Source organism: Cebidichthys violaceus, unplaced genomic scaffold, assembly GCF_023349555.1.
Source record: "Cebidichthys violaceus isolate CVI_PGR_0920_01 unplaced genomic scaffold, fCebVio1.0.p SCAF_104, whole genome shotgun sequence".
NCBI classification, from domain to species: Eukaryota; Metazoa; Chordata; class Actinopteri; order Perciformes; family Stichaeidae; genus Cebidichthys; species Cebidichthys violaceus.
The window spans coordinates 410322-422288 of record NW_027176268.1 but is presented as its reverse complement, the minus strand read 5'-3'; the positions used below and the strand labels follow the sequence as shown (position 1 = coordinate 422288).

The following is an 11967-nucleotide window of genomic DNA, read 5'->3' as shown; positions in this document are numbered from 1 at the left end:
TGTCTCTGCTTTGGTGCTGTAGGAAACACAGATGGCCTCATGGATCTTTTGGATTATCAGCATCTGACTTTTAACAACACAATGTAATGATTTGGAAGTTTTCATGCAGGTTTGACGTGAGCATTTCTACGGAATAATTACCTAAATTCTATTGAATGTGTCTCATCAATGCCGAATAAACAGAAATTTAATGCTTTCATTAGTTTCTATAATTGTCGGGTCACAATTCTGTACAGGTGAACAACAAATACAGTACAACAATATTTCATGTATATTTTTGTTTATGTAGCATTGTGAGTTAATACAGGAGTTACAGTAAATAGATAATAAGGACATTGTCTTTATACAGTTTGGAGTGTCTGTGTGTGTAAATGTTTTTTAGTTTCATCTCCTCCCCAGCAGGTAGAGGAAGATGAGGACTATGTCCAGGTAGATAGTAAGAGCAGCGTTGATGTATTCCTCTGGATCCAGACGGTAGCTCATCATCCCCATCATCAGCTGACAGTCCACCATCAGGAACTGAGGGGAGGAAGAGATAGGACAGGGTGAGAGAGCACCACCAGATAACTAATGGGAATTAATGACATGATCTTGGTATTGTTCACTTGAATGGAACAGATCCATTGTTAAAGTTATGAGTAACATTGGTGCACTATGAAAACATCGGCAATAAAAAGGGCCTGTCATCATTGTTTTACATTGCGGACTTTGACAGTCATATATTCAAATCAATTCTCTGAAAACTGTTGTTCTTTTGTCCCGTACCAGTGAATACAGCAGAGCACCCAGACATCCATAGGCGACTTCACTGACGTAGGAGTAGTAGAAGGTGCAGAAGAACCCAAACATGAACACGTCCACAACCAGAATCAGCAGAACACCGTACCAAATAGTGAAATCATAACGAGTCTGCAAACAACACGGTAAAAAAAAAACAGTTATGTGGGGCAACTGAAAAGTCTGCAGATCGCTCTGCTCAACATAAACACAGATCATGATGTCTGAGTCTGTATACAGGAAGCATTCTGACCTGTGCAGAGAATGCAATGATTGCCACAGAAATGGCCACGGTTGCTCCCATTGTGATGACGACAGCGGTGGTGTCGTGGAAGGAGGCGATGGTTCCCACCATGTATGACAAGCTCAGGGTGACCACAACCTGTAGACACACAATTCTATGTATTAACCACCTCCAATCCCTTCAGAGAAAGTTCTTTTTTGCTATAGTTTCACGTTTAACTGCTTCAAACAGAAACGGGTCCAGATTGTTTATACCTTTAAATAATCATAGCTTTTTTAGACCTTAATGAAAAACTTGCATGCCCACCTAACCCTTACAGCGTTTGTGCTGTGGTCTGCGTTGTGTATTTAACCTTTACAATAGAGGAAGAGCCTGTCCTAATTTCAAATGCCAACGAAATCTCAACCGCTTTGGAGGAAACTGAGGTTTTCATTTGGAAACAATAAAAAATGTACCAGTTTCTCAGAGACGATTTAAATGTTAAGAAAAGTTGAGACGAAACAAGGAGTGAATAAAAGATTTGCCAAAATGTTTTATCTTTACTTTAATGTCTTTACCGTACTGGAATATACTGTATTTTCTAATTTACCTTTTTTAGTTATTAGATGTATAACTTTTACTTCTACTTTATTAAGCCACATATAGTTGAGGTGACAGTATCTATAATGAGTGAAATACATTTTCCCAATTAGATATTTGGGGTTTTCACGCTCCTGTATTGGTAACCCACCAATCCCACGATGTTCCAGGGGTGACGGCGACTGAAGGACTTGCAGCAGCTGAGGGCCGTGGCGACCACGATGAAGATGATGATGGAGCTGAGGTAGGCCCCCAGGTTGGTCTGCACCGCCTCTTTGACCACGCTGGAGAAGGTGAACACACACACCACACTGAAGGTGAACAGCAGCTGGAGAGTCAGGATGCTGAACACCTGCGCGGGGAACGACGAAGAACAAGCCGTTATAAAAACTAAATATTCTGCACGACTGATCCTAACGGTGTATTTAAAAGTTTTCTTATAAAAGCTTTTATTTTAACACTGATATGTGACCATTTATGGATTCAAAAAATATATATTTTCAAGCATTCATTTAAGTTTTATTAAGAGAGATTGTTGGATTATTCAGCAGGCACAGCATCTGACCTAGCTGTCCAGAACCTCGTGTGCTTTAACATGCTTTGCAGTGTCCAGTTTTGTGTCGCAAAAATCTTGTGCGTCTCCTTAGGAGGATCCCGAAAACAGGTCTGGAAAAACATGGTGTAGGAAGACGTGTCCATAGCGAGTCGTACAAACCTTTCTGACAAACGCTCTTCTCACTGTCTTGTCGTCAAAAGAAGATGAGGCTATCAGTGGAGTTGTGTCCGACGAGGCCTCTGGGCAGATGTCCCGGAAAGACTCGTACCCAGTTGTAGGCTGATAGATGCAAGTGGTCTCCACTTTGGGTGGAGGACACATTGCCGGGGCTGCAGAGTAGGGTGGAGGTTGCTGTCCTTCGTAGGAGTATAACGGTGGTGGTGGTGAGGACTCATCATAACCAGGAGCGTCCTGCGTCTCTTTATCGGACATTCTGGAGGAAGCTGTGGGTCAAACACAGAGGTTCAGTCAAATAAAAAGATCAACAAAACAGCAGAGATGGCATCTCCTGTCTATCTCTGTTGTCTTATTTGAGTCAAACATCTGCCCGTGAGCTCATACAGGGCTTCTGACTTTGTGTTGCCCAAGAATGTAAACATTAGGAAGTGAAACTATAATGTCACATGGTGGGAAATACAAGTGTTGTGTCATGTTATTTAGGTTTAGGACGGTCATGTAGTCTTGGGTTTTCCAGCAGTCATCATATCCCGCAAACGTCCCGAGATTTCATTCAAGGTTCAATCTCCAAAAGCAGCACGTAATAGTCAGGAGACAATAGGCCTTGTTTCACAGCAGACATGTAGACTTATGGCACAGATGTTTCTAATAATATTAACAACAACTCAGATCCTTTACCGATGGCCGAAAATACTCTTTTGCAAGTGAAAGTACAGTTATCACAAGTATAACAACTTATTTAACTGACAATCTAAAACTGAATCCCCTGAAATTAATAGAAAATACATTAGCTACAAATAAAAAAAGAGCCATTGATGCACCTGCTTCCTTTTTAATCCAGACAACTAAAACAGTCAGTTCCCCCAAAATCACACAAAGGAAATCTGATGTATCAACAGTCAAGTGTTTGGGGGTTTTTTGGGCAGGTTTTTAGAGGAGACTGCATGAGTATCAGTACACGCATGAATAAATAATAGTAGAGGGTAAATGGCAAAATAGAGTAAACAGACCCTTTAAAGGGTTATTATCTAACCGACAGTACCAGTAAATACTACAAGCACATAAATCATGCAGCAGCGTAAACAGAAGGTATTGCTTTTAACAAGTTAAGACAAGATAATAGAGAGTAAAATGAATGTTCTGCTGACCTTTTCTGCTGAGTTATAGTTGTGTCTGACGCCACGCCGTGCTGAGTGAGGAGGAGACGACACAAAGTAAACCTCGCCGTCATTTATCCTCCCAACCTGTGGTGTAGTGTCACTTCCTAACGGCATGAAGTACAAAAGAAAAAGAAAAAACCAGTCTGCGAGGACTGCAAAGTTGAAAACTCCACTGTTGCGTCACAGTTGGTCAGAGGCGGTCAAAAGTGGGGTGTGGGGACTTCCAGGGGTCCCCATGTCAGTAACACAGGGTCCACAACCAAACATGACTGTCCACACTGGAGTACAATTAACATATGTTATGAGACTCATTCAGCTTTCTGACATTTTATAGACAAAACGATGAAAAAATAATCAGATTTGAAAGATAATGAAATGTATCATTCGTTGCAGCAGTAACAGAAATAAAGCTCACATTGACTGTATCTGTACAGTTTAATATGCAGAACATTTCACTATTAATAGAGGGAGGAAAGAACTAATACCTGAAGATGTTCCAAGTTTGTCAATTACTAAATAAAACAAACTGTTCTTTTAAACATAGTTATTTAGAGAGATTTGAGTCAGTATTGATGTAGTTTAAAGTGGCAGTCCTGGTCCATTTGCTGTGTCCACCAGAAGGGTTTTTCTCCTGTCGTTTTTGCAGCGGAGAGCTTTGGTAGCGTACGGTTGCTTTGCTAAGATACAGAATATATGTGAAAGGAAGTAAAAATGTCGGTACAATGTCGAGTACTTGCTCTGGATAAAGTACGAAGGGAGAGGATGTGGCTAAAGAGGTTTTGTAGCCGAGGAAACATCTCCCGAATCAGATAAATGATATTATCCCAGAACGGGAATACGTTTGGTCCACTGCTCCAGACACGAGGACACCGTAAAGACCACATTGAAAACAAGAGCTTAACATAAGACCACAACATACTGTGGGGGTAGGCTATTTGTCCGGCCCCTCCTCCACTGTGATTGGACGGCTTGGTTTAAAAGTGATTGTGACAAATGCAGCATTTTACCCAAAGTTGAACATTTTTCAACTTCCCGCGAACAGGAAAAAAACCCGCCAAAGTGCAGCTACTGTTGGCGTTGTAGCGCCAGAATTATGTTCATAGCTCCATCTCTGAGATTCCCGCTTTAAATTCTTATTAAAATAAATCTCTTCAGGACGAGTCTGTCCTGTTTTTAGGTCTCACTGAACGGGACGAACAACCACAAAAAAAACCAACATCATTGACACTTAAAAACACAAAACGGACGTTCACAAAACATCTCTCACACATATTTATTGTAAAAAATACATATAAAAACAATTTCTGAGACATACAAAAGATTGGAGCTTTAGAAACAGTATATTGAACAGACAAAGACCAAGCCATTTGTTTGAATTGCATTACATATTTACAATTTAATAAATAAAATTCAATTTGTTTTTTTTATACCAGAGTAAAAGGCAGATTGTCCATATCTTGGGAGGTGCAGATACCGCTGTGGTGACTCTTTGAAAAACATTCTCATCTAATACATCGACTTCAAAAGCACAGGGCAGACGGGGGGGGGGGGGGGGGGGGTCAGTGCCCTGCAGATCGAAACCAAGGATTTAGGGACATTTATACAAAATACCGTCTTGGTTGGAGAGGAGCTAGTTTACACACAGAGCGCTTAGTTAGCATTGGTAATGATTGAGGTATTGCACCACACAGCTTAGAGGGGGTAAGAAGTAAAGAGAGTAAAGTGGGGTTTTAGATTGTCTCGTCTTTATCGACAACCCCCCCCCCCCCCCCCCCCCCCCACACACACACACACACACACACACACACACACACCTCCCAGCCAAAGTATACAACATCATAACTTATCACCACAACAAATGTAACATCTAATGATCTCCACACTCTCTCACACAATGCCCCCAGATTCACAGACAGACTTTTGGCATTATTATTTTATCTCTCCAATACAAAAGGAACACATGCACAGGGCTGCCCTCTAGTGGCCAGAGAAGTCGTAGCACCTCAGACTGCAGAATACCAGAGAGAAAAAGAAAAAAAAAAAGAAAAAGAGAGGCTGGGGTGAACAAACTAGCCAGTAGGAAACCTGTGCACCGGGCTGACCCCTAAACTGATCCATACCACTTGTGATCTCATAGATTTAAAACACACGGAACAGACGGCAAAAGCAATCAATTCATGTTTTTGTCCTTTCCCCCTCTCTCTGTGAGCGAGCTGCATCAGAGAGCATCTGTTGAGCAACCTTACTGCTGGGCCTCGTTTCAACCCTAAAAACACTACAAACACCGGCTCGCACAAGAACCCCTTCACCAGGCAAAGGCAATCAACACACACACACAAAAGGCAAAAGGGAAAGCCATTGAACACATTTAGCAATGATCATAATGTGATGATATAATATCTAAAAATCCTATTTATTGTAAAAAAAAAAAAAAAAAGGGGGGGGGAAAGCGGTGGGGGCTGGTTATGTAATAATTAAAACATCAGCTGTCCATTGCCTCCAGTGTTGGGGAGAGAGGCAGATGCCACATGGTGCAAACATGCCCCAAAAATGCATCCCTCGACCCGTCCGTCCCGTTAGCCCTCCTCAATCTGGCATTAATCAAACCAGATGGCAGAACTGTCGCTGGGGATCTGGCCCAAAAATCTCTACTGCACCCCTCGAGAGTGTTTGAGCATGAGGAGGGAGACGGGGGGGGGGGGGGGGGGACTCCCAAAAAACAACCTGCATTTAAAATACAACGGGAACGTTGCGTACCAATGCCTCGTGTAGCAGGATGTTTGCCAGCGTAACTGTACTTAAAAACTAGCATTCAAAATTTTAAAAAAAGGTAACCCGCTTGACCAAGCAGACGTCAGGGCAATTTACAGTACACACACACACACACACACACACACACACACACACACACACACACACACACACACACACACACACACACACACACACACACACCTCCCAGACCTTATGTGAAAAAATAAAATCAGCCTTGAAGGACAAAAGTGCTCAAACTGGTGCCAACACCATCACTACTACGGCCCTATAAAATACCTACAACCGCCCTAAACACTCAGCAAGTAGCAGCACATTAAACTCAGCGCCAACTAACCACCTACCAAACAAAACTGACCCACTCAAAAAAAAAACCAATTAGCCCCCAAAACTTCCCCTGAAATGTTTACATGTAATAGAAAAAAAAAAGAAAGAAAACACTGAGCAACGGCTGCCCCCATTCACCAAAAACAAGCCCTCAACCTCCAGCTGGTTGAAAATAAAGCAACGTGGTTACAGTTCATGCTTTTGGTACGAGGTTGGTTCATTTTGGGGTTCGCCGAGGAAAGAAAACATTCATCCAATGCATGACACGGAACAATACTCGTTCTGCAAAATACTTGAATATAAGATAAAATGACCGATCCCGTTACACCACACAGGAGAGGATGCAGAGTCACAGTTTTGACTTTTTGTTTTTTGTGTTTATCTCCAAGTTCAAGATCATTGAGGGGAAAGTTCCATCGTTCCGGGGATGAAAATGCTGTATGAAAAAATGATATATATATATATATATATATATATTTTTTTTTTTTATATGTTCCGCGGATTCCGAAACATAGAAAGGAAACCATCTCCACTTGTGTTCCAACAAGAGTCTCGACCAGAGATTTTACTGTTTGGCTTGAAATGGTCTAGACCAGGTTCAAAATGGACCGGTCCAAACGGGGGGGGGGGGTGTCGGGCGTCGCTAACTGGAGCCTCTTCTTAGGATCGCGTGTTGCCCGCTCAAAAATATAGGTTTGCGTCAGAGAGACAGCTGGCTTTTATTTGTTCAGTTACACATTTTTAAATGGGACCTCATTGGGATTCAGTGTAGTCTCCTGTAAGGAAGGAAAAGGACAGAGTGGACATGAGACAAAGTCATGCATACTGTAATGATTGTATTCAATTATAGTCTGCAACAGGGCTACGCTGAACTCAATGTCACATTAGATGATTTGTGTTCAGACATTTTACATTTAAGAAGCTTGAAAAATGGTTGTTTTCTCAAAGTAAGCCGTCTAAAAACGTAAAAAATATCGTGAGTATTGAGGAACCCGTTAACTGGACGTCATGGTCGTTTAGTGAGCCTTTACAGTCTTCCGTACCTGAGTCGGGTTGGTCACTGTGCAGAATACATGTGACCCACGAGTCAATCAAAGGGATGCTCAGGGCAGCAGGGTTTCACCTTGGACCAGGAATCAATGCAGCTACAGGGAGAAAGAACAGCAAAGACACAAAACATTTGGATTAGGAGACCAGAGAGAAGATGCAGAGTGAGCTACTGTTTACTTGTATCTGCCTCAATCACTAACAGAGAGCTGAAACAAAAGAGTAGAAGGACAGACAACTTAATCTGAAACGATTTTGATTTCCCATTAAACGTTTAAGTGCATTTTCAAGGAATAATTCTAAATATTAATAGTCGTAGCCTCTAAAATCGTGACAATTTGCTCCATTTTCTCTCCCTTGTGTGATAATTAAAGCAGCAGCTTTAAGTTTTAAACGGTTGGTCGAAAGAAAACGAGCAATTTGAAGATATTGCCTCAATCTTTCTGAGGTTTTTAAGCCATTGTTTCACCTTTTCTGACATTTTATGGACCAAATGATTAATAAACTTATCGTGAAAAAAGTCAGAAAAGTGTAGGGTTGCTCCTTGCAATAACATTTGATTTTCGTTAGAAATAACTTTCCTTGCGTAAAGGGTGTGAACATTCTAAAATTCCATTTTTTTTCTTCTTCTTTCTTCTAAATATCAGTTGCTCTACTGGGTGGACCAGAATTAGATTACACAGCCAAACAGCCACACCTACAAACTGTGGCACAAAGCTGACAGTTTATATAATTTATGACTAAAACAAAAAGATAAACGTGTGTTTTATCTGAGATCAATGTTTGCTTTCTTCTCTCTGCTGGTTATCCGTCACGGATCAGCACTTTACTGCTTGAACACAAGATTGGGAAACAAAAGAGCAGACAGGACCTTCCCTGTGACGGAACACCTAATCTCTGGAAATGTTCAAGTCTCAACAGGTCGGATCTCATACTGTACTGAAATTACGGGGAAACCAATGACTCCTTAAAAGTTGGGGGAAAAACGTTACAGCATGCTTTGAAAAGGCCGATTACTGCAGCAGTAAACGGGCTGAAACGTGCACAAACACTGGTGGCTCTTAAACAACGTCATGGTCCCTTCTTTCAACTAGACGTTTCAAAGCAGAAATCTGTGAGAGCGTCTCATTAAAATGTAATAATGACGCCGTTATCAGTTGTGAAAGCAAATATTCACATAATTCACTTGTTAAATAAACAGTTAAGAGGACAGACGCACACAAAGTGCTTATCTTTTCTTTTGCTGCATGAAGTAAACAGATTCTTGCTCTTATACCGACGGCATGTATTCATTTTATCTCACGTTCAATAATGATAATGATTCTTAACTCGGCTTCGGTTGTTGACGCATTGTGTGAAAGGACAATGGCTCTCTAACAATCAGGAATGTGCATTGATATGTGCATATTCCCTATTTTTGAAAATCCTTACCCCATATGCATGTATTATATTTGCTTTTGCTTTTCTGCTGAACCGATCTGTGACTCAAAACCATGACACGATCCAAACTGGGTGTTTTGTAAATGGTGGGGCCCTTACTAATTTGCATGAAACGCTCTCCTCTTTACATTTGTATACATCTGCATTTTATTTGAATGCAAATACACCAACTGAACTTTCTTCTTTTACCTCTTATGGTAGACGCAGAGGCAAGCCAGCCTGGCGATGGTCTCTCCCTGCACCAGATCCTCCAGACAGATGGAGCACTCGCCGCTGTCTTTACTGAGCACATCCGCTGTACACACACACACACACACACACACACACACACACACACACACACACACACACACACACACACACAATGAGTTTTTCCAGCCTTTAAAAAGAAACACACACACACACACACACAGGCACCGGGCCATTTCTGTGATAGGACACTTACTATTGTACGGTAGTGGAGGAGACGTGAGGCAGCTCAACAGGTGATCCTCGATCCGACCCCCCGGGAAGGGCTTCGAGCAGAAAGGACAGCGGATATCTGAGGGACAAAAGCACCGAGATTAACACGGCGTGTCACAGCGAGACAGAAACGTTAGATGATGTGCCCATCACATGGCGCACAACGTGCTATGTTTGGACATCTGGATTACACAGGCCGACTTGGCAAACCGACAGAGAGCAGGCTGAAACACAATCAGTCGTTGTTATCCCGGAGATAGTGCGAATGACGCGACCGCGTGCGTAAGTGACCCAAAATAGTTGTAAACTTTATTTGACTGCATACACTACGCTCTGCAGAGACTAGGGCTGGAGGAATGGCCGCCACCAGAGCCGTGAGTGGATGGGGACAGACACTGAGCCTTGCTGCCCTACATTCCCCTCCTCCATCTATGAGCTGCTGCCAACAGTGAGCGGGCATGTGAAGTTGTGACCCATTTCCCTACTCTTGCTAGAGGGCTGGCCTGGGAAAACCCAGCACACGGTTGTGCTTTGGCTCATAATGTCATGTTCGCCACCTTCTCTGTGTCGCCTATTGTCTACTGCAGACCAAGTGGGCCTTTTCACTTCCTCCTGCAAACCCAAGTTCCTGTTTTAATGCACTTCAAAACAACAAGGCGGTGGGTTGCTTGATGTTTTCAACTTGCACGCTGCACGGTTTTGCCACCGACGGTCACCGTGAACAGGCCCTCCTGTGATGTGAAACAGCTTGTATGTCACCACTTCCAGTTTTACGCCACAGCTCTGCTTCACACAATAGGGTCTCTGATGATTCTCGTCAGTATGCAAGCACGGGAAAAGAGATTATCTGTTCAGGAATGTAAATCCATTTTAATTTCAGACTGGGACGAGTGAGGGCTGCACTGGGAGATATGTTTGATGCAAATTTCATAGTGTTGTATGAGACTAAATATCTGCGTTTGTGTCATTTTTAAACAGTCACATTCAACGTCTGTTCTGGAGTGACGTGTTTAACTTCCTCTGATACTGTTTTCCCATTATCTCTACGTAAAGTTGACAATGAATACTGCAAGTTACCTCCTACTTAACCATCATATCCATATTAATATTATTTCTCTCTGAACACAAGTCACCTCATGTCTTCAGCTAAATATCAGTTGCCTTATGGAAACAATCAACCCACATTTCGTCACATTTTTTATGCCAAAATATTGAGTAATTTAAATTGATGTAAGATGATATTGCCGAACTATGACACCATCCAAGAATTCAGTGTAATCCATGTATGTGAGCTGTCTTGAAATCCAAAATCAGGGTAAAATACAAAACTACTGATGGAAAAGTGTTATTTGTGCAGCACAATAAATAAAATACAAATTGCACGTATAGAAAATACTACTGCTCCGTGTACATGTGTTGACTTACTGCCATGGCGGTTGTTGACACGGTAAAGGCCGATCCAAGCCTCTGACACCGGCCGCTGGTGTGTGCCTCGGACCCGGGCGGATCTTGCGCCCACGCTGCGGGCAGAAGAGTGCCGATTCCCGGGCAGCCGCTCGGAAAAAGTGCGGTGGGGCGTGCGGCCTCCTGTCTCCTCTCCGGACGGATGCTCCGCTACCGCGGCAGGCTCCGGGCTTATAGTCCCGTCTTCCTCGGGTTTCCCCTCGCTGCTGCTGTTGTTGTCATCATCCACAGGTGACGCTTGGCCGATGCTGGAGGGGATGCTGTGATGGTCCGCGGGGCTGCCATCGGAGCTCGCCGCATGCTGTCCCAGGTCCGAGTCGCTGCCTTCCTCCGAACGGCTCCGGTTGGCCTCCGTGTCCTCGAAGCTGCCCGAGAAGTCCACCATGAGACTGGTGGGCCTGGTGCAGCGGGGTCGCCGGTACGAGTCCCGTTTTGTGCCATCTTTTCCAAAAGCGGAGGGCACCGGCTCTTCCTGCAGACGACTTGCTCTCGTCCCCATCTCTCTAAACACGAGCTAACTGTGCTAATTCAGCTGGGCTAGCCGAGTTGCTTCCTCAAAGCGAACCACCACAGAACAAGAGAGGGGGGGGGGGGAGTCGAGTTAACCTCGAAACGACCCTTAAACTGTCAAATATTCGTCTGCGAACTTTTAAATAACACCAACTGTCTGGGAACCGAGCTCAGCGAACACGATATATGTCATCCGACGGTCCGTCTCTCGCCTCAGTTTGTCCTTACGATCCACATTTTCCTTTCTTTCTTTTTTTTTTGACGTGCCCGTTTGTCGCTGCTGCAGCGGAAATAGAGCGTTTTCGCTTCCTCCTTTTTGAGCCGCACACACACAGTTACGGTACCGTCACCATCTCACCCGAGTAGTTTGTAATACAAACATAAAAAAATAATAAATATTCACATGTTTGTGTTGTAATTGCTGTGTTTCTTTTATAATAAACGTTTTTTTT

At 43.1% G+C, this 11967-nt stretch overlaps 2 protein-coding genes across 2 annotated transcripts; both read right to left on the bottom strand.

Annotated features, from left to right (window-relative positions):
• Positions 1–263: 263 nt before the first annotated feature.
• Positions 264–3701, bottom strand: LOC137888271 (protein lifeguard 1-like). The gene is made up of 6 exons (XM_068731635.1): positions 3482–3701; positions 2316–2599; positions 1752–1952; positions 1031–1159; positions 766–909; positions 264–519 (listed from the first exon to the last, which is right to left on the bottom strand). The coding sequence occupies exons 2-6, from the start codon at positions 2586–2588 to the stop codon at positions 385–387; spliced, it is 882 nt and encodes a 293-aa protein (XP_068587736.1). The 5' UTR covers positions 2589–2599; positions 3482–3701; the 3' UTR covers positions 264–384.
• Positions 3702–4752: 1051 nt separating this feature from the next.
• Positions 4753–11842, bottom strand: zgc:66427 (uncharacterized protein LOC406256 homolog). The gene is made up of 5 exons (XM_068731615.1): positions 10967–11842; positions 9525–9620; positions 9269–9374; positions 7636–7737; positions 4753–7368 (listed from the first exon to the last, which is right to left on the bottom strand). The coding sequence occupies exons 1-4, from the start codon at positions 11502–11504 to the stop codon at positions 7680–7682; spliced, it is 798 nt and encodes a 265-aa protein (XP_068587716.1). The 5' UTR covers positions 11505–11842; the 3' UTR covers positions 4753–7368; positions 7636–7679.
• Between the last annotated feature and the right edge of the window lie 125 nt (positions 11843–11967).